Source organism: Erigeron canadensis, chromosome 4, assembly GCF_010389155.1.
Source record: "Erigeron canadensis isolate Cc75 chromosome 4, C_canadensis_v1, whole genome shotgun sequence".
In the NCBI taxonomy this organism is placed as follows: Eukaryota; Viridiplantae; Streptophyta; class Magnoliopsida; order Asterales; family Asteraceae; genus Erigeron; species Erigeron canadensis.
The window spans coordinates 41,197,666-41,224,071 of NC_057764.1; the positions used below are offsets into that span (position 1 = coordinate 41,197,666).

Genomic DNA, 26,406 nt, shown 5'->3' on the forward strand with positions numbered 1-26,406 from the left:
ATAATGTTTTTTTTGTGATCATAACTAATGGGTAATAAGTGTTTGCAACCTGACCCGGTATTCAACCCCTGCCCTCTGGAATGGAGTACTGAAAAAAAGAAAGCATATTTAGCTCAAAAAATGGGACTTGATGTGGTGAAAACAGCTGGCCATCAATCATTATTGGAGGTAAAGGACTAGCAACCGGAGAATACTGGCCATATGCCACCTGGGTGTCGAACCCATACGCAGGGTGAAATAATAGCGATGCATTATAATTCTACATTGCCTACATCAGATCAAAAAACGTGTTATTTTGATGGTTAGTAAATGAGAGAATGTTGATTCCTAGAAAATAAATAATGTATAGTATATACACTAACATAATGGTATCCAGTCTCACCGGAGGCACAATTTGCAAGTTAATGGCATGGACATAGTTTGAATAATCACCCCAGAAAACAGAGCCATCATCATAACCTGATGTTGAAACACACAAAATCACAGTAGATCATGAAATATCCCTATAATTCAAAGCAACTAGGAAATTGGGAAAGAAACATGGGCATTTAATATTAATATGAGCAAATAGCTAAGCACATGAAACAAAAATAATCTTAACCAATAGCATCAGTTATCGTCTACTCATCACATGATGCTGGTAGGGGTGCCAAATGGGTGGGTTGCTGGTAATGGGTCAAAATGGGTACTTTTTGGGCTATGTCAGATAGGTAAGATTGACCCCAAACATTCTTTATCCAATAACTTGTCTAAAATATGATATACTACGATTTAACAAACTCGATAGTATATTTTGTCACAGGCAACCTATCAACAGCCATCCTCCAACTCTCAGAAAACGGCGACCTGCAAGGAATTCACTTGATGCACTTCTCAAACTGCCAAAGTCCAAGAGAACAGGCTCACGCACACACAGAAACTTGTGGGGTCTAATAATGAAAGGTTGCTGACACAAAGGCCAACAATTGGCAGAATAGGTAAGTTCCAGTCAGGAACTGAAGTTGATGAACCGTTAACAAAGCATATTAAAGGTATCAGATTCAGCCCATCTATGGGTCAATTTACGTTTAATTTAAACTTAAGCAGTCAAATAGAAGTAAAAAAGAGGAACAGCGAAGTAACTTGTAACAATAATAAGGTAATGTTATCCTATATGCGAAACCTAGCACAGAAAGTTTGTTCACAGGAAGATTAACATCCCAAACATATAAATAAACAAACACTAAGTACATTTATTCATTTGTAGATAAATAAAAACTAACCGACAACACCAAATGTTCACAAACAAACTAGCGTGATGGAGGCTATAAATACTAGCTAGACGACATTCTTTTCCAAAGGCCAATGGGCAGCACGCATGAGGATGGTGACCGCTTGATTATGAGAAGCATTTTTGCAGCGTATCTTGTATATCTTTTCGACATCCTCAGGAGTCTTGCGATTAAATATTATGTCAAACACTTCTTCAAACAACAGGTTAAAGAGGCTATCGATCTTCAAGTTGCCAGCAGCCAGCCGAGCAATCAACTTATCAACAGCATATATATGATTATATAATACTAATTTATTGTCGATTGATACATACACGACGACCTTAATTAAAAAAACAATGCGAATGTAGTAATTTATTCATTCAATCATTCAATAATAATAATAATACTCGTAATAAAGAATGAAAAAAAAAATAAGAAGAAAGGTAGGTAGGTACATGAATAAGATCAAGAAAAAGATCGTCATCATGATGGTTATCCTTGATGCGTTGGAGAAAATCGGAATCGAATTCCTTGCGCTTGCTTCGGAGGAGGTTTTGGTCATGGGCATAAACGGTCCTGATCTCCCCGCGTTTCTTGCAGAATCGAAGAGCCATTTTAAGGATGCTGGTTTTACTGATATTCAACGTATGCTTTTCGAAATATGTACTCCCGTAAAATGTACGGAGCATATCAGACTCCTTCAAACATTTCTTATCGATCTTGAACCATTGCCCGTTCTGCTTGATACGCCACTTCTTCTTCATCTTCTTCTCCTCCTTCTTATCTGTTTGCTCCGCCGGTGCAAAGTCTACTCCTGACATTCTCGTCGGTTGTTCCAAGAAACTGATTCCCTTGATTTTATAAAAATTATCACAGTCTTAGATTTTTAAAAATAATTACACAATAATTACATTTAAAATTAGTAAATTACCGTCAAAAAAAAATAATTATAAAAATATACAAAATTTGTTATTAATAAATTAATTTATATCTTAAATCCTTATTTTAATAATTGACATTTTAAACTCATCTTTTTAAATATTACATTATATTTTTACATCAACCATCACCACTTAACGGAGTCACCACCATCAACACCAACACAACTATATTGTTGTCCCTGCCACCACCACTACATTGCGCAGGTACCATGCTTGTAAATTCATAATAGGAATAGATCAATTTAACATTGTAGGTGCCATATTGTCTCTTACTCTGTTGTTTTCAATATTTATGTGTGTTATGAACATATGATATTTATGTGTCTCTTACTCTCATTGATTTTTTATGTTTAGCCTTTAATCAATTAATTAACACTCTAAACTTTTATTTTAATAATTAACACTTTAAGCTCTTATCTTCTAAAAATTTTCACTATCATAATTACATCAACCTACACCACTTGACACCGCCACCGCCACCAATAATAGCATCACCGACATCACTAGACCGCCTTCCCCATCACCGTCGCCGCATTGCGCGATTATCATGCTCGTACTCCTTTATAGAAATTATCACACCCCCCATTTTTAGAAATAGTTACAAAATAGTTACATGCGAAATTACTAAATTACCCTTAATAAACACCAACTATGGAAAGAGTTTGTATAAAATACCAAAGATGTCCTTAATGAATTAATTTACACTCTAAACCTATATTTTAATAAATAACACTTTAAGCTTTTATATTTTAAAAATTTTCCACTATCATTATTACATCAATCTACACCACTTGACACCGTCACCACCACCAATAGTACCATCACCGACACCACTAAAGCGCATTCCCCACCACCGTCGCCGCATTGCGCGGGTACCATGCTCGTTTAATATAGCAAGAATCGTCCTTGTGGTTTTTAAGATTAGTCCTTTTAACAATTAACATAAGAGTTCTCTTGTTATCGCTAGACTTATGTCCACGCATTATGACAACGACGGTGGGGGTAGTGATGGCAAAGGTGGTGGTGGTGACGTTGGTGGGGACGACAGAGAGGACGTTGATTGGAGCGACGATGGTGGTGAATGTAAAAATAATTGATGTTATATGTGGTATTGTAGTTATTTTGAGTGTTGTGAAATTTATAGTGTAAATTATTTTATTAAGGTATTATAGGTATATTAGATAGAAAAATGTAAATTAGTGAATAGGTGTTTCCTTTTGACTGCATTCTTAATTATTAAATTTTATTTTTTTTTAAAAAAAAGAAAGGAAAAGATAAAGAATTTTACCTTTTTGCATTTTTGAGTTTTTCTCTCAAAAGAAAATAAAGTGTAGGAAAGGAAAAGCTAGGGGCGCGTTTAGTTCGAGAAAATGTTTTCAAGTTTTCCATTTTTAGTTTTTTATAAAATGAAAAGGTTTTTCATTTCTAAAAAACCCTTGAAAATTTTGAAAACGCGTTCAAAATAAAAGATGGAGTTTTCATTTTTCCATTTTAGAAAACTATAAAACATGTTCAAATTCACTTGTTTTCTAATTTTAGGTTTGGAAAATAGAAAAATGAAAACAAAAACTGAAAAAAACAGTTTTCTAATTTTAGTGCAAAAGTTGGAAAGGGGAATTTTCATTTTCTAGGAAAACTTTTCTAAAAACTTACAATTTGAACGCGTTTTCTGTTTTCCATGTTTTCTTGGAAAATGAAAATGGAAAACAAGGGAGTTTTCTTGAACTAAACGCACCATAGGATTTTATCATCCAAAAACTTTATGGCCATTTTTGGCCTGATTTGGATGGCAAGAGTTCTACGATTGTCTCCTCAACCAACATCTCACGCACACAATCACACTTTTCTCCATAATATGCTCTCCTTACTCTCTACTCCTTCTTCAATATTAATCATCAGGTATTAGGTATTAATTACCTTATCTTAATCTTGTTTCTATACATAATACAAACTATTTGTGGTAATAGGTTTGTTGATATATGATGAGCTAACTGTGAAATGGGTCTGAAACTGTTGTCGTTGCCGTCGGCAGCAGTGATGGTGGTGGGTTTGTGAAAATGGACATAAATTGAAAGGGGTTTTGTGGATACTAGTTATTAGACAAGTTACAGATACTTTTGTTATTGATTTATATTAGAGGGTATTAGAGTGTATTTATATAATCTATTTATATGGTGTAATCTCTCATTCACAAACGTAATATACAACACAATCTTTTCATTGTTTATCTTGGTATTAAAGCCAAAGGTTTACAAACCCTAATTTTTTTTTTTAACTTGATAATCCGGTTCGTTACCGTCAGGTTGTAGGTGCTCTTCAATATCTCACTTTAACTCGGCCTGACATTGTCTTTGCCGTGAACAAAGTTTGTCAGTATATGCATTCCCCGACAGAAAACCAATGGTCTGCTGTTAAGCGCATTCTTCGATATTTACAGGGCACTTTGAATCATGGTCTTCTCATCAAACGATCATCTGGCTCTACTTTGCATGCTTATGCTGATGCACATTATCGGTCCTTTACAGCATATTCGGATGCCGACTGGGCTGGCTGCCCCGATGATCGGCGATCCACGGGGGGATATGCTATTTATCTTGGTTCTAATCTTGTATCCTGGTCGGCTCGAAAACAGAGGACTGTCTCTCGATCATCAACTGAATCTGAATATAAAGCGTTGGCTGACACGGTTGCTGAACTTACCTGGCTTGATTCTCTTATGTGTGAACTTCGAGTGTCTGTGCAATCTGCTCCTGTCTTATGGTGCGATAATTTGGGAGCTACATACCTATCTGCAAATCCTATTTTTCATGCCCGTACAAAACATGTTGAAGTTGATTTTCACTTTGTACGAGAGAAGGTTGCTCAAGGTCGACTTTCTGTTCGGTTCATCTTTACACATTACCAGATTGCAGATATCTTTACAAAGCCATTGCCAACAGACAGATTTGTAGCTCTACGGGACAAACTACAGCTTGTTTCCCACGCTTAGCTTGAGGAGAGATATTAGACAAGTTACAGATACTTTTGTTATTGATTTATATTGGAGGATATTAAAGTGTATTTATATAATCTATTTATATGGTGTAATCTCTCATTCACAAACGTAATATACAATACAATCTTTTCATTGTTTATCTCTAGTGATTGTGTGTGTATAGATATATTGCTTCGTGAGCACTGTTATATATATATATACTTTTCTTATTTCGATAACCATTTTTTTTGTAAGAATTATGAGAACTCTCAAATTATGTATTAGATCACATATTCTTTTTGTTCATTCACATGTGAAATGATATAAAAAAATATGTTGTAGGATAAATTTTTTTAAAAACCTTCAAACTAGCCTTTTATGAACTTGTGAATGAATATGTATACGTTTTCATTCACATGTTAACAAATGGGTATATATAAGGTTTTGAAAAACATCTTCTTCTGCAACATATATTTTTATAACGTTTCACATGTGAACGAAAAACACATGTTATCTAATACATAATTTAAGAGTTCTCAAGATTCTTATAAAAAAGTAGGTTCTCAAATTAAGAGTCATATATATATATATATATATATAGGGGACCCTTATTTTGAGAACCCATTTTTTTTTAAGAACCGTGAGAACTCCTAAAATTCATATTGGATCACATGTTTTTTTTGTTCATTCACATGTGAAAGGTTAAAAAAATATATGTTGTAGAAGAAATTTTTTTTCAAAACCTTATATATAGTTGTTTGTCACTTGTGAACAAAAAACGTGAACAAATTCATTAACATGTTAATAAAAGGCTATTTTGAAGGTTTCACAAAAAGTTTTTTTTACAAAATAGATTTTTATATCATTTCACATGTGAATGAACAAAAATAACATGTGAACAATTATAAAATTTAAGAGTTTTCATGATTCTTAAAAAAAATGGTTCTCAAAATAAGGAATATATATATATATATATATATTATGATCAAGTGTGGACAAGGTGAAAGGGTGGTTCATCGACGGCAGGTGGTGGAAGGGGTGTTGGATGTGGCGTATTTATCTTAGCTATTTTTTTCTCTTAGTTTCCTTTCAACTCGATAATGCCTTTGTTTAAGTAATTTTCTATCATTTCCTCACCTATCCAATTTCCCCCTATTTTTTTTAAAAACAATTTCGAGAATTGATGAACGAGAAGAGTGTTAAATTTGTGAAAGTAATTCAGGTATTTTAAAATTTCAATTGAATAAGGAGGGGATTCATCGTTTAGCTATTTTTTGGGTTATGTTTGGAGGTTGAAGAATGGGGGTGAAAAAGACCGAAATACCCTGCATGTGGGAGGCATGTGAGGGTGTTAGCGGAGGATAGATGACGGCGAACTCGTCAAAGGACGAACTGTGAACTAGACGACTTTTTTTCTTCTGTACAAGAACGAACGAAGGTGCATATAGGTTTTTTTTACAAAAATTAACGGTGGACATCAACTTTCATTGTTATCACGATTATGATCATGAATTATTTGTTAATAATAATCCCAATTTAGTTTTTTTAATAGATTCTTGGTTTAGTTATTTTTTTTTGTTGTAATAACAACATTAAATTTATTTGATTGTAGCAGAAATGGAAGAAATGCCGATACCAGATGTAATAGCGGATGAATGTAGGTGCATAACGACAATCTTTTATTTTCTCTCATTTTTGGTTTATGAATTTTGATATATTTTACATAATAATAATCTAGGGTGTGGTGAGGTCAATACATCGGTGGAAGAAAAGGAGAAGTTTGAGTTATTAAAAGCGTCACCTGCTAAAGCTAAAACTTTCTCCCCTGAACATCAGTCAGTAACATTCTTTTTAATTTTTATAAAATTAGTTTATTCTTATTTGTTCATTATCGTTATTATATTAATTAAATAATCTTGCCGCTTAATTGTTTGTTTGTAGACGATATTGGCTATTTGGACAGCTTGTTTTCAAAAGGAAGTCAGTATTATTCTTTCCGTCTTTCTTTCCTTTGGCATTTTTAATTGTTTTTACTTCAAATCAATAATCTCTCTCATTAATTATTATTGTTGTAGTTATCTCCTGTTTGATGAAAAAGACGATGAAGTGATAGAAGAAGAAGAAGAACCAGATTCAGAATTATCAGAAGAATCTGACTCAGAAGAATCAGAGTCAGAAGAATCCGAGTCAGAAGAATGAGTCAGACGAACCAAATAAAAAAGAATCAAAAGTAATTTTTGTCTAGATCTATATTTTACTTTTTTTGAGGTTTAACGAGTTAATTAGTTAATATATTAACGTATTGATATTGCAGAGGAACGATAACAGGGGATACGGACCAAACAGAAGTTTGATGATGGTGGCATATATATAAATAAATCTTTTGAATTGATCATCATGATGATTAAGCTCTATAGATGATATGTCTTTCTTTTTCTTATGTTATCTAGTAGTATTTGATGAATGTTTAATATAAAATGGTTTGGTGCTATATCACTCGTATTATTAATAGATATATGCCCTTTTACTTATATCACTCGTATTATTATGTTATCACTCGTGTAATCTTAATTAATATATGTCGTACAGTTTCTCATCATCGCAGAGGCGTCTCTTAAGGAAAAAAAAGGTTACATCTGGTCAACTGTGGCTACAAGACTGTTTCTAGACGGACCAAATGCTACAGAGGAAGAATACAGTTTGGGGCCCATTAATTGGTTCAACAGAATCAACTTCATCTGAGTAAGTTTGAACTTCCTTCGTGTATGCATACTAAATGCCTCAGCACATATATTTCTTTCTCTCAAGGTCATTGTTTTTTTCATTTCTTTCGTCACTTTTGAGAAATTTAAATTTTTTTCCGTATCGTGTTGTAAACATTCTATACGAACCTCACTACAGTCATGGTATTCCACTAATAACATGGTTTGCACAAGTCCAAATCTATATAATATGAATCAATTACTTGAAAGACTATGGGTTTCAACATCTATTGAAGACTATGGGTCGGTTCGAGCGCGAATAAACCTCGCTTGAAAGACTATGGGTTTCAACATCTATTGAAGAAAGTCAAGTTCGTGACTCTCTACTCACTCTTGCTTTATTTATCTCCGAATCAGTTCGGTTCTTGTGGATGAAAGCAGAATATCGGCTTGAATTTTGTGTTAAGGAGATTGATAACGAATGGCGGTTTAAACAATGGATGTCTGAAATGGTACACGATTGGAAATATCTATCCAAGTTGGCGAGGCGGTATGAGATTACGGAGGGCACTCTCATTGATCCAGCCAATCTCCCACTCACACCCACTCAGGATGATTGGGCATTAAGGGTAAAGTATGGAATGGAATTGTTTAGAATGCCAGAGTATCAACATCGTGCAGCTGCGGTTTGCGTAAGGAAATTGATTCAGAAACAATCGAAAAAGAACCAAGCTGTAAAAGGAGAAACAAGCATCAAAAGGAAATACAAGCATCGAAAGTAGAAACAAGCAGCAACAGGATGATGAGATGATACCTTTGTATCTAGTTACTTAGTCAGTTAGTACGTTTTTGAAGTTCAGTTGGTTCTGTAGTATCGTATGTTAAAACTTTGACAATTGGATTTGAAATGTAATCTTCTTTAGATTCAATTGATTCTCAGTCGGCTAGTGTTAAATCAATTTTGATGCAGTTGCAGTGGCATTAACTGATTCATTGATAATCGTATTTGAAAGCAATTAGCATGAAGGTGATCATATAAAATCTGTTTCGGAGAGTCTGACTGCTCTAACCTGGATTGCTTATGTGGGCAAAGATTTGGGTAAGAAGTATTCTTCATGCTTTTATTTTGACAAGATGTTGCTAGTTCTTGCACAGGGTTACGATGTTTCTTATTTTGAGTTCTTTATATATATATTTTGTTTTGATAGATCTTGCTATTCTAAATTTGAATTGAACAATAGGATATGATAGCTGTAGTACCAAAACATGTGTTAGAGTTTAAACTGGAACACTTTTTGTCCAAAACGTTTCGAGTGCTCTTTTAATTATTAGCATATGATCACAAAAGTTATATGATGAGGATAATAATCGAGATTTTGGTTGAAAGAGTTAGAAGTGTTTTATGCGTTGAAAATATACTGTGGTCTGTGGAGTGTTTTCGACCCATTTACCTTTTAGCTATTTTCTTGTTTGAGTTGTTAATCCCCAGTAAGGTATAACATAACCTGATATTGACCCCTTTCATAGGTAAATGGTCAAATCAGTCACTTCAATTGCATTGCTTAAAAACTGAACAAAGGTTCTATAGTCTGCCTCCTCTTGAAGTAGATAAATTTGTCATGCATATATTTTTTGCAATTTATGCTTAGATATTGTACTTCTTTTGTCATTTGATTATTAGTGTTCCGTGGCAAGTAGATATTAATAGATGATAAGCAATATAAGAAAACATGTCCTATAGCTACTAAGTTTACACCATGTTATCATATGTCACAGACTCACAGATTCAACATACTTATGAGGAACCCTTCATTCATCTATAATATTGGTTTTGTTTATGATAACTAGGATTTAGCTAGCAATGTGGCATTTTAAGTTAGTAATGAGGGGCAAATCTGGTATGGTGCAAACCATGCGTGTGTCACGTGTCATTGAAATGTGACGCTGCCTTAGATGCTAGGTTATACATTACAGATCGACATATGATTCTTTCCAGAAATGCTTCATTTTGATTTCTTGTTCTTTTTTATCTAACTATTGACCCCTGGGCAGATGTGGTAATTCTAACTCATATACTTATGGATTGGTTGAATAGGGTTATTTTGATATTTAAACCAGTTAGATCAAGTAGCTAGCTCAGGTAGAAATGTGTATAGTTGACCAAATGTTCAAATGGGGTGAAAGTTGCCTTTTAAGTGTATACAATTGTCAAAACAATGTTTCTGAAAAACAAAGTATTATGACTTGAACAAATATGGTTTTTGTAATCATACTTTATGCAGTATATATATTATAATCATAATTAGACAATAAGTGGACAAAATTATGTTCGGGTCAACCAACCTGTCCCTTCCTAAAATAGAAGTTCAGTTGGTTCTGTAGTATCGTTTTGGATTGTTTAAAATATTTTTTGAACAATGTTAAAACTTTGACAATTGGATTTGAAATGTAATCTTCTTTAGTTTCAATTGATTCTCAGTCGGCTAGTGTTAAATCAATTTTGATGCAGTTGCAGTGGCATTAACTGATCCATTGATAATCGTATTTGAAAGCAATTAGCATGAAGGTGATCATATAAAATCTGTTTCGGAGAGTCTGACTGCTCTAACCTGGATTGCTTATGTGGGCAAAGATTTAGGTAAGAAGTATTCTTCATGCTTTATATTGACAAGATGTTGCTAGTTCTTGCACAGGATTATGATGTTTCTTAGTTTGAGTTCATGTTGCTAGTTCTTGCACAGGGTTACGATGTTTCTTATTTTGAGTTCATGTTGCTTGTTCTTGCACAGGGTTATGCTGTTTTTTAATTTTGAGTTCTTTATATATATATATGTTCGGGTCAACCAACCTGTCCCTTCCTAAAAGTGATCCATTTTGACCAATTACCCAACCCGCTCATTTTGCCATCTCTAACTCTAGGTAGTTTGCAGAGATGCATTGAGTTGTGAAATGTGAAGCACTAACTTGTGAATAGGAGATTAGATCTTTAATACGCTCCTATAGATATGATTTTGAAATATAGTTGGACAACTTGTTATGCGATAATGATGTGATACGGCTATTAGTGATCAAATATAGGCCACAATCCTGAGAGGCTTAGTCTATTAACAGGAAGGATTGGGTACAACAGTTCAGTAATGTAAGTAAGTGTAGATTCCTGTATGGCTTTATATCTTGTTAAATTAACGTCCATTACGGGGAGGAATGATTCATCCACTCTGCTTATTTTAACCAAGTGATAAGATTAGTGTACCTTTGTATTTAAATAATGCACGGATAATGTGTCATGGTAGGTCACCTGGGTAATAATAGAGGATGTATGAGTATATGATACATGTTTAACAATGAATATTGTTATCTTATCATCGTCAAAAATGACTCTTCTTTCTTTTCCCAGTACCGGCTCTCCTACTTACCTCTCAGAAAAACTTTGAATGCAAATCGTGATTAGTAAGCTCTCCCAGGTGTTGGAGGCTACGCTTATCAATATTCGATTGAGTTACCTTGCTTAGTATATACTTATGTACGTACTATCAGATGAAAACTACTATCTAATTCATGCTAAATTTTGGATTGAATGATATCTACTGCTTCATCTTCTTTTTTTCTTTTCCTAATAATGAGCTTTTGAAATGGTCGAGGTAAAAGGTTTCTACTATCTAGCATGATGGGAAGGTTCAGTGTTTTATAGAAGCTTCCATATTTGATGCAATAATCTTTTGCTACTTTCTTTTGAATTCGATATAGATGTTTGATCGTCAACTGATTTCTTTTTCCGTATATGGTTCCATAGCTGCATATTTTATTTGTTATCTACCTCATCACCCAACAGTTCCATTATCATCTAGGTACCATGGTATTCTAATTGGGATTGTTACTGTTATGTGGAACCCTTAGTTTCTTGCCAGCGAACTATGATGGTATATCCTATGCAATTTTGGTTCGTCGTTCTATCATAAATAAAAATAGCATGAGCCGTACCTGCAGCATTTTATCTATTTTATTTAAAAGATTGTTATTGTAATCGTTGACCACTGCTGGAAAGTAAGCGTTTGTGCAATTCTTCTGCTTGGACTTGGTTTGGCTTTAGAAGCCAGTGCTTCTAGTAACCACTTGTCTGACAGGGCGCCCATTAGAGACTAGAGAGATGCAATTAACCTGAATTGACCCATTTTTAGTAAATGGGTCGAATACACCACCTTTACTTCATTGCCTAAAAGCTGACCATGCTTATTTCTCTTTTGCAGCATAACAAGGCTCTAGAGTCCGCATCCTCTTTATTTATAGGTAAATATGTCATTTGTGCATGTGTTATGCTTAGAATTTGTATTTATATTGTCATTTGATTCTGTGCATGCGTTGACAAGTAGATGTTCATATTGCTACAATGATCACAGTATCACACCACTTTATTATGTGTCACAGATTCACCATATTTATTGGGGAACCCTCCATTCGCATATCATTCTGGTTCTTGTTTTGTTTATGATCAGAATAAAGTTGGTAATTGATTGTGTATTATTAATCAGGGTACAATATGTAGATAATACAGTTACATTATACAAGTAGTCCTCAACTCCTCATATTATTACAATACATAAAATATGTGTCTAATTGTCTAATAGTTAAAATCTAGTGAGGTGAATGCGTGTATGATTGAACTGTGAAAAAACTAAAGATGCTATCTGACATTTTTAAAAAAATATTAGATAAAACGTTGGAGCATATGAAATGAACTACCCTCGGGTGTCACCCCTAACCAGTACTCTACAAATTTTGATTTTTGTGACAATTTTATAACTTGAAATATATGCCGACTACAGTGAAGAGTTGTCACTCATGTTCTATGTCACTGCTATCATGGTATTGGCTTCTTTTGTGTATGAGCCATGTCTACTAGGTCAGATGATCAGAATGTGTTAAGGATCGGTATAGATTATGTCAGAGGAAGCAGCATTTCTTTTTTCTTGTTCTTTTCTAATCAAATTGTTGACTGTAGCAGATATGTCAATTTTGACTTGTTCTGTTTTACCAAATTGTTGACCCTCGACAGATGTGGCCATCACACATCTTGACTATCCAATATTCTTCATCGAATAATATTCAGAAACAACAAACCCACTATTGTTGTGTCCTCAAGAGTCACATTTGGTGAACAAAACTGAAGTTTGTGGTCCATATAGAAAAGAACATTTTACATAATCAGGACAAATAAGTAAAGATAAACACAGCAAAGAGAACCTAAAGAATAGTAGAAAGAGATGAAATCGCAAAAAGAGATTATCTTGCTACTCATATGGACATTGTACTTGATACTTTTATGGACATTGTCTTCACTAAAAGACTTTATTGCAAAGAACTTTGCATTGTCATATACTCATATGTTGTATCAAAATCAGCTCGATTGTAAAGCTCAGTATCGACCCTTGAAGCAGGCTCACTTCTACCATCTCCGTCAACACTATTAGTGTTGAGCTTTGGCTTTGATGCCCTAGGTCCTCTGTTACGATCACTGGTAGTACCATGTGATTCACCAAGCATACTAATCCCATCCCTATGTCCCGCCCTTATCTGGAAAAAAACGATCCAGACAACTAGCTTCCCCTTGGAAAATGGAACTACTATTATACCCACGGAAAGGTCTACTCTGTGGGTAGTGTCTTGTGGAGGAACCAGATACTGACCCATACCCATATGCTGTTTGCTGCTGTGGAATCTGGAAATCAAGAACACAGTAAAGGTAATACCGCCCGTTCTGCTTCTTCTTCTTCTCCTCCTTTTTATTTGTTTGCTCCGTCGGTGCAGAGTCTACTTTTGACATTATCGGTCGATTGTTCGAAAACTGATTCCCTTGATTTAATTCGATTGATTTGGGGAACAAAACCATAATTAAGATATATTCTTTATTAATCTAGAGTTAATTGCAAGAATAGTTTTTAAGATTAACCTTTTTAGAAATTAACATAAAAATTCTCTTGTGGCTTTTTTTTCATCTTTTTTCATTTTTCCATGTGACATGGTTGCCAAAATTATTATCGGACATCAGGCGACCTGTAGTGCTTTTCCAGAAGAAATTGTGAAAATGATAATGAGGTATACACGTCCACTGCACTCAGTAGTCCGCGTAGACATTATTATGACATTTTATAACTTGAATTATATGCCGACTCTAGCTAGGGAAGAGTTGTCACTCGTGTTCTATGTCACATGGTATTGGCTTCTTCTATGTATGAGCCATGTCTACTAGCTCAGATTATCAGAATGTGTTAAGGATCCGTATTCGATTATGTCGGAGGAAACAGCATCTCTTTTTTCTTGTTCTTTTCTAATCAAATTGTTGACTGTTCTTTTTTCTTCATCGAATAAGAGCATGGGTGTAAGGATGAGGTTTGTGTATGAATAGATTTGGTTTAGTTTAGGTTTAGAAGAAACAAAGTACGGAAAAATGTCACAATAATTTCAAGATCATTAGAAATAAAAACCAAAGGGAGAAATACGTATGTGTAGAAACTTGTGTCAAAGACTTCCACAACGATTTCTTACCTCCAAACCAAACGCAGTCGGCCTACTATTATTAAAGTTTAAACTTTTAAAATTTCGAGAAACAAATAATGTATAAAAACACGATAAATGTAATCTACACAATTTTTTTTTTTGTCTAAATCTCAATGATTTTTAAGAGGATTTATCATTTTCCATTTCAAAAATCAAGTGGTCACCTACAAACATAGTCGACAATCTATGTTCAGAAATAACAAACCCATTACCTACTATTGCTGTGTCCTCTCGAGTCACATTTGGTGAACAAAACTGAAGTTTGTGGTCCATATAGAAAGGAACATTTTACATAATCAGGACAAATAAGTAAAGATAAAGAAAATGATTGATATTCCACTAATTCTCTTTCCAAATGTCATCATCATACTATTAGGCATATCTTTAGACATACCAATTAGGTTGATTTATCATTATCGGAAAGATAAACACAGCAAAGAGAACCTAAAGAAGAGTAAAAATAGACAAAGCAAAAAGAGATGAAATCGCAAAAAGAGATTGTCTTGCTACTTTGATAGCATATTTTCATTCATTCTTTTAATTAAGAATTGTACACTTCGTTTTGGGGAGCAACTCAATAACCATCTTGAAATAAACCAAAAAAAGAAAAAGAAAACTATGAACGCATCTTCAGACATAGCCTCAACTCCACCTGTCACCACCACCTCCCTTTTAGAAACGAGAAGGTGTGAGTAACCAGAAGGTTGCCTAAAGTCAAACAGTCAACTCCCATACTACAGCCTCCCTGAAATGCTGAAAATTATCATATTACTAAAAACAAGTGCTTTTTGCAATCTGACTGTCAGCAAACCACCTCATGATTTGATGTCGGTTGCCACCCCCATACGCCAAAAGATTACATGTGACTTCAACGCAACAATATCCAGGAGTTAATAATGTCTATGCAAACAATATCCGAGATCACAGATTCACCTATGCACCCAACTGTTACCAAATCTTTACTGTACTTTTTTTTCTTCCACATGGAGGGACTCTGCAACTTTATCTGCAAGTTGACTTATTGAAATATCATTCACAGCAATGGGATCAGTTTTTGTAAAATCCTTCTCCTTTGATCTCTTTTCCTGCAAATCCTTCTCTCGCTCATCATAGTAACTAAAGTCATCTATGATTGATGTATCTGCGTCATGATCTTTAAATATTTTCAACATTGCAATACCGACATCTAGTTTCACCTACACAAGAAAGAGTGGAAGTGTAGAACTGATCAGAGACCAAAGCCAGCCCACAATTCATATCATAACAAAAGATAACATCACAATGACAGGTTCTAGTTAAAAAGGGTATTTTTTGCACCAATCAGGTCGGGTTGACTCACCAAACACATTTTTGTCTATTTTTCGCGTAACTGTGAAATACAAAAGGGCTAGTTTAAATACAAAATACCATTTGTCACGTAATAGCTAGATATCTGATATAGAAGGTTTAATGCATTAAACATAACTTCACACACTTTCAACCCGTTCAAGTCATTCCCACCTAAGTTTTAATATGACTAATGCAAATATATAACACAACCCAACTTAAACCATGTAAACTGGCCGAAATTAGGATGTAAGGAATCCGCTTTTAGACATAATAATTACCTCTTGGGAATCTCTGCTATGAGTGACAGGCTTGTTGTCATTATTTTCAAGAAGAATGTGTCGAAATCGACTGTTAGGGACATCCTTAATAATGTGCCACTTAACTTTAAACTGGCCACTCCACCTATCCTGCTGCCAATATTCTGCATCATTCACAAAATCTACAGGCCCAACCATTTCAGCCACTCCACAGAACTGGCCACTGGCATTCACCTGTAAAGTAATCACAATAAACTCAATATGTAATGCATTTACACCCAAAAGACCACCAACATATACCAACATTTAGAAAACGTTCATGATTTGTGAGTATGTGCAAGCACAGACATATCACCACTGAAATTCAGTATGATAGATTCGGAGATTCCTTGATCAACCCTGTACACAACATGATAATGTGTAGGGTAAAAGGCTTTGACGCCCCGTTGATATTCCATGCCATATGTTTCACACGTATAAAATAAAAGAAACCATATTCTAAGTGTGAGGCTTTTGAAAACGTACAGAAAAGAAGAGGAAGATTGGACAAGTGGTGCCAGCTTCTTTTGCTTCTTGATAAGCAGCATCCAGTTTTCTGTTTCCCAGTGGGGTACTGGCCCAAACACCGTACTTGATACTTTTATGGACATTGTCTTCACTAAAAGACTTTATTACAAAGAACTTTGCATTGTCATATGTTGTAACAAAATCAGGTCGATTGTAAAGCTCAATATCAACCCTTGAAGCAGGCTCACTTTTACCATCTCCATCAACACTATTAGTGTTTACCTTTGGCTTTGATGCCCTAGGTCCTCTGTTACGATCACTGGTAGTACCATGTGATTCACCAAGCATACTAATCCCATCCCTATGTCTCCCGCCTTTATCTGGAAAAAAACGATTCAGACGACTAGCTTCCCCTTGGAAAACGGAACTACTATTATACCCACGGAAAGGTCCACTTTGTGGGTAGCGTCTTGTGGAGGAACCAGATACTGACCCATAACCATATGCTGTTTGCTGCTGCGGAATCTGGAAATCAAGAACACAGTAAATGTAAAATCAGCAAGAAAACAGAAAACTAGATATCTCATACCCGTATATTATCACAATTAAATACAACTTATGTGGCTTGAAAAGGTTCAAAATCTTGAACCTTTTTACAATTAAATACAACTTAAGCTTTTTTTCCAACTACAACCAAAAATTTAAGATATTTAATGCGAAATTGATTCACCAAGATTTGAAATGTTTAACCATAGTAAAGATTAGCTTATTAAAAGATTTCTGACGTAAATTGTTGATGTGACAACCAACAACATTATGAACCTTTTACAGGTTAGATAACCTGATAATGTTGTTTTTGTGATCATAGCTAATGGGTAACAAGTGTTTGCAACCTGACCCGGTATTCAACCCCTACCCTCTGGAATGGAGTACTGAAAAAAATCAAAAATGAAAGCATATTTAGCTCAAAAGAGGACAAACCTGACCAAAAATGTGCTCATATGACCCAAGAATGCCTACTGGTGCTGGGTACAAGGATCCTGATGTGAGTGAAGATGCATAGCTACTTGTATCTGATGACATTGTTCGATTTGGTACTGATTCTCCTGAGCCAATATCCCCAGGATACTTATAATATCCTAAATTATTATTTCCAGATGGGTTGGCTCCACCAACAGAGCCATACTGCAGATAATAACCTGATCCAGGCCCCCAAAACATATTGTCAGCAAGAGCCTCTTGCCCACTGTTTGCAGGTGTTGAAAGATCGGTTGGAAGAGCAGAAGTAACATGAGGAGAAACAGGTTGCGAGTAGAAATTTGGAGACATTGGGACTTGATGTGGTGAAAACAGCTGGCCATCAATCATTATTGGAGATAAAGGACTAGCAACCGGAGAATACTGGCCATATGCCACCTGGGTGTCGAACCCATACGCAGGATGAAATAATAGCGATGCATTATCATTGTACATTGCCTACATCAGATAAAAAGACATGTTACTTTGATGGTTAGTAAAAATGAGAGAATGTTGATTCCTAGAAAATATATAATGTAGAGTATATACACTAACAAAATAGTATCCAGTCTCACCGGAGGCACAATTTGCAAGTTATTGGCATGGACATAGTTTGAATAATCTCCCCAGTTAACAGAGCCATCATCATAACCTGATGCTGAAACACACAAAATCACAGTAGATCATGAAATATCCCTATAATTCAAAGCAACTAGGAAATTGGGAAAGAAACATAGGCATTTAATATTAATATGAGCAAACAGCTAAGCACATGAAACAAAAATAATCTTAATCAATAGCATCAATTATCGTCTACTCATCGTATGATGCTGGTAGGGGTGACCAAAAGGGTAGGTTGCTGGTAATGGGTCAAAATGGGTACTTTGTTGGTTATGTCAAATAGGTAAGATTGACCCGAAACATTCTTTATCCAATAACTTGTTTAAAATATGATATACTACGATGCAACAAACCCGATAATTATCTAATAAGATGCTTTGGCAGGTTTTGGGTAAGTGGAAAAGCCCAGCCAGGCCATCATTTTAGTGACCTTAATGCACACGACACATCGATCCAAATTCCAAAAGAATCACCACCCTAAACCCTTGAAGGATTCTGGATTACTATGTTATGATCCCACATCGGCCAAGTAAAAGATTGGTTAGTAATTAATAAGAATACGCTTTTGGGACTTCGGAGTGATATCTACACTTACTTTATGGCTTGATATGAACCTATTATGGGATGGGTTCATATCATATTTGGCTGGCCAGGTGGCCCCATAAGTTGCAGATTACAGACTTCAAACTTAGGAATCTCCTCTGGAGACTCCCAAGACCTTGCTGACAGGGCATCCCCTGTGGTATTTAATTCAATTCCCTTCAGGAGATTTTTGACCCATTAAACCTGTTTGTTTAGCTATTCTTTGTTTTGCCTGATTGTTTATTGAAGGTAAAACATAACATGAATCAAAATCACTTCCTCAAGATAACAGATAGCCACAAATGAAATCACAGTAAGACCAGACTCTTATGCATGGCCTTTGTAACATTAATAAAAGCCAGATGTTACTAAAAAAGAAGCTAACCTCCATAGAAGTAGGTCTGCTCTGGAGGAGTATAAAAACTCGATGGATTTACAGATGTCTGAGCTCCACTAGCATTCATGGACCCCACAATAGCTGCATCCGGAGAAGGATTCGGAGAAACAATCCTTTCATGTTTGGGAGAAAGTGGCTGATAATACAAATAAAACAATAAATGTAGGCTATTTGTAACAATCGAATGGGAATTAATAACTAAATTGAGCAACCAACAAGTACCTTATCCATGAAGTTATCCGACCCAATCCCGTCACCTGCTGAAATTGTCATAATTGTCGAGTTACTAAGTTAGTGATACCAGAGATTAAGAAAAGCACACAACTAGTCTATTTAAGAGTTAAGATCAAAATACATTTCACAACCGCCAACATGTCATCATGCTGGCATGGTGCAGAGAACCAATCAATATAGTAAAAACTGATGATATTACTCATCATGGCTCTCTCTTTCACTCACTCACTGCTGGATTGTGGACGTTTGAGAAGGATTCATAGAAACAATCCTTTCATGTTTCCGTCATATCATTGTTTTCAGTCAACCTAATTTGTTTTCCATGAGACGTAAACAACAGCATTCCTATAAACGTCAATAACCAAAGACGTAACAAAGAAATTCATGGTCATAGGCCTCACGTACTCTTATAGGGTGTTCAGAATTCCATATTCTTTGCTTATGGCTTAAAAGCTATGTTCGAAATAATCAGAAATCACCGAGCTTAAAGCTAAGAGTATTTTTCCTTTAAAATTAACTAAAAGGCACTTAAAACGCAAAAACTTCAAGCTGCATTTTGGCTTACAAAAACACAATAAACTATACACACTCCTAAACACCCTCTACACTTAATCTGATTTGTTATACTTATCATACCAAACAATAACTCATAACCAACACGTATCCTACAAATTTGGATGCAGAGACAACCCAAGACAGTATTCTACAAAGTATCAACTACCAATGATATATCAGCACTTACATGGCCACATGCATCACAAACTGATACATTTCGTTTATCTTACTAGCATATCTTCACATTGAAGAAATCACTACTTCTTCAAAGTCAACATCTATCAAAAAACAAGATCCAAAACCAAAACAAAGATATCTACTGATCCAATACCATCTCTACTGATCCAAATTTCAACAACATTAAACATTACCAAAAAAGCCCTAATTCAATAAACACAAACCCTAATTCCCAAAATGTATAACTTAAAAAACTAATAAAAACCAAAAAAAATTACATACACAATTAAAAAATACAAGATCCCATCAAGCCCATATCAAAAAAACAATCAAAATTGCAATAAATCAAAAAAGTTTCAATCTTTTGAACAATAATCAATAAAAAAAAACAAGATTTTACATAATCATCTTTAACAAAATTCAAAAATAATAAATAAAAATATATTAAGTGTTAAATAGATACATACCAGGATGTAAAGGCAAAGATGAAATTGAAGCAGGAGAGACTCGATCTTTTCCTTGTTGACCTTTTTCTTCCATTATTTTTATTTTATTATTTATTTAAAACGCATAAAATCAAATTAAAATAAATCTTTATCAATTAATAATCATAGAAAGAAACAAAAGATTGAAATAAAAAAAGAATTCGAATTCGAATTCTTCATGTATTAATAACAATAATGATACTATAATAATATCAAAAAACAATCAGCAGAGAAAGAAGAATTGATTTATTCATTATTATTGAGAATAAAAAAAAAAATGTATATGGAAAGGGTTTTAGGTCATTTATTTTTAATATTTATATTTATTTATTTATATAGATACAGATTTGTACATGTACACGTAGTTGTGCGTGTGTCTAATGAAACTTCTCCTTCTTTTCCCATTTTTGGCTTTTCCTTTTACCTACTTTATTTTTTCAATGAACATATGAGGGTTTTTAGGAAAATAAAAATGTGCTTAGAATTTTGGATTTTTAGGAAAATAAAAGTGAAAATTTCACATATTAATTTTTTTAATATTTCGATAAATGATTTAAACCTATATTTTTATGTATTAAAATTAACATATTGAGGGTTTTATTTAAATTGAGTGTGTAAAAACTCATACTCGTTTCTTTTTTTTTAAAATTACATTTTTGAAAAGTTTGGTTTTAGAAATAATCAAAATGTCATATGTATTTAAGATGGAGCGAGATGTTTTGGTTTTTCTTTTCAAAAAAATATGTAAATAATTCAAATAGTTTTTTTAGAACGACATTAGTGTCATTCAATAATTCAAAGATAAAACAATGTATTATTTTAATTGGATTTACACTACCGCAAAATAACTCTTCCAGGAAGAATCTCACATACATGTCAACCACAAGGTTCAAGATTTTTAATCCGTAAATAAAACTTCAAATACATCCGACTATTAAACTGTTTTCATTTGAACTTTTAACAAAGCTAGAATATGATTTTGAGAAACTACAAATAACATTAGTTTTATCACTTTATGCACAATTATGAAAAGGGCCATACTTACTGACAGATTTGAATGAAAAAAGATAACGTACATATTGACATATTGTAGTTTAGAAAATGAAAGACCGTCAAGTTAATACATGTTCACCTTGACTTAAAAAAAAGTATTTAGGCCTTTAGGGTCAAATATATACCTCATTTGCAAACTTTTAACTTTATCAACAAATATCCTCACAAAATAAAGTATGATATATCCTTTTTGGCCTAACAACCCTTTTAGTTTCTTTTTAAATTTTAACATATGTGATGCATTTATTTATTTATTTTTCATCTTTTCAGCCATTGATGTTTATACATATGTATAGTTAGTAGGATTATTATGAGTTTAAATTAGTATCATCTATCTTTTTAAACTTTTTTTGTTTTATATCTTCTTTTCCTAGCCCAAACACACAAGTCATCCCTTTATGCTCAGTAAATTCATTAGCCATGACAGGAATTTTTTAAGGTTGCGTTTATGGGTAATGAAGTCAAATAAATTCATTAGTCATGAGTCATAACAGACAATTTATTTAGGTTGTGTTTATGGGTAGTGAAGTCAAATAACAAAATTTTGATGTTTACCACCTAACTGACAAATTGCTAAAAAAAATTTCTTTGTTATACTGAACAACAGCTAACTAAAACATACCACGTACTTATTTGATCTATATTTAATTAGTTCTAGTTATTTGTTTATGTATGTCTAATTGTTGGATGTAATTGAAAAATGGAACGCTAGCTTTAGCAAATCTTCACCCTTAAACTATCCATGGATCGCGTTATTTGGTTTGTCTTAATTGGATTTGAGCGATAAGTATAGCCCACGGATTGGGAGGAAAGAAGTTGGGCTAAGCTATGGGCTGGGCTACTTGTTGGGATACATAGTTTTGCACTTTTGCTAGAATGTGCTAAAAAAACATGTTACAACGTCAGTACGTCACAAAACATCGAAACAAAATCAAGTCCAATTAGTAACGTATAACTCTAATTACTTACTCTAATAAAAAAATAGATTGTGAATAGTGTTTTTTATCTTTTTGTGCCAACAAACATTGCATAGCTTATATATTTAATGATCAGATAAATAAAAAAAAGTTGAAGATAGATGGAGTGGTAAAACAGTCATTTTTACATAGGTCAATGGGTCAAATCTTTGCATCATCTTTTCCAATTTTTTTTCTTCTTACTTTCTTAAATTACATAAAGCCCCCTGATTTTTTGGAAAATGTTACCAGCAGTCCTTTTTACTTTTTTTTTCTTTTTAAACCCTTAAAGTTTATATCTCATGAAATAACATTATTTTGTAACTTTTTGTAATTTTTGTACCATAAGTTTTATACTTTATAAAAATGACATATGAGTTGTAAGTTATGTTATCTTTCACATTTATTTTATATATTTAGTCTTTTCTTTAACTTTTGTTTAATTTTTTGCTTTTTTGGCTTGTATTTTATTTTTTTTATATACTTTGTAACATTATAATTTTTGTAACATTATGTTTATAACAAATATTTAGTTATTTTTTTTTAAGTTTTGTTTTACATATATGTTTTCCAATTTTCTTTTCGCTGTAATTTCTTTATTCTTTTTTGACTCTTGAGGTTTTTTTTAAAGTTATCTTCCAAATGAATAGTATTTGATATGTGACAACTTTATTTTTTTACCAATTGTTTTTATATTGAATTAAATGAATACCATATGTTCGTTTGAAATAGTTTGTGGTTCTATTTTTTATCCATACACATAAACGCGCTATCAAAAGCCGATGTTGCCTAGCGGGCAGCTCGGGCTTCCTAGTTATTAATAAAGTCCCTTCCACGTAACAATAATTCAACTATTCTGGCTAATAATCGTATGTTAACTGTAAACTACTAACTACTAACTCGTTGTTAGAAAAATAAATAAAATCGTACTAATGTTGCGTGTTGACTATTGAAAGATACTCTCTTCGTCCCACCAAATGTGTCATATTTTAAATTTTCAAAGTCTTTATTTATAAACTTTGACCTTATATATTTTGATTTGTGTTATATAATATTCGATAAAAATTATACCAATAAAACATACATTTAAAAGTCTATCAATTCATATAATTTTCATCAAATATTATAAAATACAAATCAAAATATTTAAGGTCAAAGTATATATAGGAAGACTTTGCAAATTCAAAAGAGAACACATTTAGTGGGACGGAGAAAATAGTATTATTATGTATCAAGTCATCAACGTATAGGACATGTATATTCGCGGTTTTTAAAATAAAAGAATACATTATTTTTTGTAAAAGGGAAATACAGAAATACATTATTTCAAATAGACTCTCTTCATGTTATTTCATATCAAAAGCACAAATATGTGTTCCAACCGGCCATCTTCAAGCTTTACGTGGATAAAGACGAATTGGAAGACCCTTGGCTGGGCTAGGCATCGGGTTGACGACAATTTGCTCATCGGGGATAATTTTCTCCCATTTAAACTTTGTCACGAGATGATGCATAAAAATGAGAGTTTCTAATCGAGCATACTCTTTTCCAGGACACATTCTTGGTCCTCCCCCAAATGGCACAAACGTATATGGTGCTGGTCCGCTGCCTTCAAATCTTGACGGGTCAAATTTTTGAGGTTCTGGAAAGAACTCCGGATTCTTATGAGTTGAGTTTGCACTCCAATATAACTATAGAAAACAAAAAGGAAAGTTGATTAGCTAGCAGCCATATACACAAATGCAAACTAACCCATAAAACCATACACATATATGGACTGATTTTATACAAATTTTGGTTATTTTTTGTTGTTTTTGATCAAGGATATACACAAAAGTTAATTACCTTCCAGCCCTTGGGGATCGAATAGCCGTTGTACATGAAATCAGTGATGGCTTCTCTAAAGGCGCCTTGGAGAGGCGGGGCTAATCTAAGAACTTCACACGCAACGTTCCATGAGTACTTCATCTTTGATAAATCCTCCCAGTTCAGAAGCTCTCCAGGGGCTTTAGATTTCACAATTTCCATTTGTTCTGCATAATGTACATGTTTATCAATAATAAAAATTGATATTGATGTAGCCAACCTTATATATATGTTTGATTTTATTAATTTAATCTACTGAAGTCTTCTATACCTTTGTAGACTCCGTCGTAGATATCAGGTAACTCAGCAAGATACTTAACGATAAAAGCACAAGCTGAACTTGCAGTGTCATGACCACCGATCAGCAACCCTAGTATCTTATCAGCAACATCATATTCTGCCATGAACTTGCCTTCTTCATCGCTAAAAAGAAGCATATGTGACAATATGTCTTGGGTTGGTGTTGCGTTCCCTTCAGCCAAATCAATTTTCCTTTGCTTCACAATGGCTAAGAGTTCTTTTCGTATAAAGTTTGCAGCGTTAATACCTTTCCGGAATGGTGTCCCAGGAAGATCAATGGGGATTGCAAGAAGGCCCGAAGCAATGCTTTCAAATGGGACTGATAAGTATTTGACTCGATCAGGGTCATCAATACTAATAAAGATCTTGCAAGCAAGCCAGAAAGTGAAGTTCTTAGTCAGTTCGTAAGTCACAATTTGTTCTTTCCCTTCCCATCCTCTGGCAAAGTGTTGTTGTGTCACGACGTCCATAATTGGAACATAACGGTGCAAGGCTTCGGGCTTGAAGAAGTTTGGAAGCATTTTTCTCATCTTAATGGCTTCTATCTTGGAAGTTTTGTCAGATGAAGGAAAGATTTTATCAACTGATGCAGGCCACCATCCTTGTACAAGTTTGTTCTCATTTGAAAACAAGAACTTGTTACCTTGGGCACCACAGAACACTGCAGCATCTTCTAGCATGAGAGATGTTCTAAACACAACAGGCGAAAACTTAGACATGCGATCAAATATGAACTTTTCTGGATGACCTTTCCATCCGGTGGCAAGAAACTCAAAACTTTCACCGATTATGGGCCATCCTGTTCCACCAGGTGGAAGTACTTTTCCTTCTTGGGTTGGTTTGGACTTGAAAAAGAAAAAATGAATAGAGACAGAAACAACAATAACAAAAAGAGATAAGAGAGATGCATAAAAGATATCCATTTTGAGAGTTTGTTTTGCCAAGTTCTTTACACTTTCTTGGTGTGTGTTTTAAAATGAAAACTAAAGACTGGTATATAAAGAGTGTATGTGAAAGTGACAATTAAGGTGAACAGACCATAAGGTTATAAAAGATGCTTGGTTTGAAACCTACATGGGAGATGGATGTCAAAATGGTGAATCTTTAGATGTTGACTTGAAGTTTGATGCATTAATTACAATACAATATTACATAGCATGGCTTGAAGCATTAGTCCTTTTTAGAAGATCCTTGATTTGTTTTATTTTAGTTCTGTTGACTACTAAAAAAGAGTCAAAGTATCCCAATTCTTGTCATTGTCTTCGTCTATAGACTCTCCTGAAATTCGTTTTTAGTTTTCAATCAGATTTTGTCCGAGTCATTTGATTAACTAGGTGCCTGTTTTTTAAAGGCAAACAAGAGTTATATTACAAAACAACCAGTAAGATAGGCGCTAGTAAAGTAATTATACGAGCAAAGAAATGAGGAGCATGGGTTTCCAATCCATAGGAACATAGAAGCTTGATATCACCTATGAGACTATGAGAGTGTTGGTGCGGACAACTTTAAAGTAGTGCCATGTCCCGTATCTATGTAAAAGAAGATCCACAAGAATTATTAAACTTACCAAAACAAACGTATATTTCATTTCTAAGCAGAAAGAATGTGTGTTGTAAACTGACATTCTCCATAAACGAAAACTATT

The 26,406-nt window shown here is 34.0% G+C and overlaps 3 protein-coding genes and 1 long non-coding RNA gene across 5 annotated transcripts; 1 reads left to right on the top strand and 3 right to left on the bottom strand.

Moving 5' to 3' along the window:
* Positions 1–1,155: 1,155 nt before the first annotated feature.
* On the bottom strand, positions 1,156–2,109 carry LOC122598319. The gene is made up of 2 exons (XM_043770913.1): positions 1,710–2,109; positions 1,156–1,513 (listed from the first exon to the last, which is right to left on the bottom strand). Exons 1-2 carry the CDS (start codon positions 2,072–2,074, stop codon positions 1,318–1,320), a joined length of 561 nt encoding a protein of 186 aa, XP_043626848.1. The 5' UTR covers positions 2,075–2,109; the 3' UTR covers positions 1,156–1,317.
* A 4,188-nt stretch (positions 2,110–6,297) lies between these two features.
* On the top strand, positions 6,298–8,799 carry LOC122597806. Its single transcript, XR_006323462.1, has 7 exons — positions 6,298–6,606; positions 6,784–6,825; positions 6,907–7,003; positions 7,110–7,148; positions 7,244–7,398; positions 7,483–7,910; positions 8,288–8,799. It is a non-coding gene; the product is annotated as an uncharacterized LOC122597806 (long non-coding RNA).
* Positions 8,800–14,905: 6,106 nt separating this feature from the next.
* On the bottom strand, positions 14,906–20,833 carry LOC122595747 (YTH domain-containing protein ECT1-like). Of its 2 annotated transcripts, none has more exons than XM_043768177.1 (8): positions 20,569–20,833; positions 19,358–19,392; positions 19,124–19,271; positions 18,111–18,193; positions 17,500–17,994; positions 16,537–17,043; positions 16,033–16,245; positions 14,906–15,621 (listed from the first exon to the last, which is right to left on the bottom strand). In XM_043768177.1, the coding sequence occupies exons 1-8, from the start codon at positions 20,639–20,641 to the stop codon at positions 15,385–15,387; spliced, it is 1,791 nt and encodes a 596-aa protein (XP_043624112.1). In that variant the 5' UTR covers positions 20,642–20,833; the 3' UTR covers positions 14,906–15,384. The 2 variants fall into 2 exon arrangements, with proteins under 2 accessions (XP_043624112.1, XP_043624111.1); XM_043768176.1 differs by having other exon boundaries at positions 19,358–19,395.
* Positions 20,834–23,986: 3,153 nt separating this feature from the next.
* On the bottom strand, positions 23,987–26,392 carry LOC122597632 (beta-amyrin 28-monooxygenase-like). Its single transcript, XM_043770206.1, has 4 exons — positions 26,329–26,392; positions 24,733–25,719; positions 24,441–24,628; positions 23,987–24,286 (listed from the first exon to the last, which is right to left on the bottom strand). The coding sequence occupies exons 1-4, from the start codon at positions 26,390–26,392 to the stop codon at positions 23,987–23,989; spliced, it is 1,539 nt and encodes a 512-aa protein (XP_043626141.1).
* Positions 26,393–26,406: the final 14 nt, after the last annotated feature.

Bases quoted from the DNA above. Each gene is read 5' to 3' on its own strand.
- LOC122598319 (XM_043770913.1), bottom strand. From the start codon at position 2,074: ATGTCAGGAGTAGACTTTGCACCGGCGGAGCAAACAGATAAGAAGGAG. The intron at 1,514-1,709 runs TGTACCTACCTA...GATTGCTCGGCT, and splicing joins CTTTTTCTTGATCTTATTCA to GGCTGCTGGCAACTTGAAGA.
- LOC122595747 (XM_043768176.1), bottom strand. From the start codon at position 20,641: ATGGAAGAAAAAGGTCAACAAGGAAAAGATCGAGTCTCTCCTGCTTCA. The intron at 19,396-20,568 runs GTATGTATCTAT...TGACAATTTCAG, and splicing joins ATCTTTGCCTTTACATCCTG to CAGGTGACGGGATTGGGTCG. The intron at 18,194-19,123 runs GTTAGCTTCTTT...TGTGTGTTTCAG, and splicing joins GCAGACCTACTTCTATGGAG to CATCAGGTTATGATGATGGC.
- LOC122597632 (XM_043770206.1), bottom strand. From the start codon at position 26,392: ATGGAGAATGTCAGTTTACAACACACATTCTTTCTGCTTAGAAATGAA. The intron at 24,629-24,732 runs GTATAGAAGACT...TACATTATGCAG, and splicing joins CTACGACGGAGTCTACAAAG to AACAAATGGAAATTGTGAAA. The intron at 24,287-24,440 runs GTAATTAACTTT...TGTTTTCTATAG, and splicing joins CGATCCCCAAGGGCTGGAAG to TTATATTGGAGTGCAAACTC.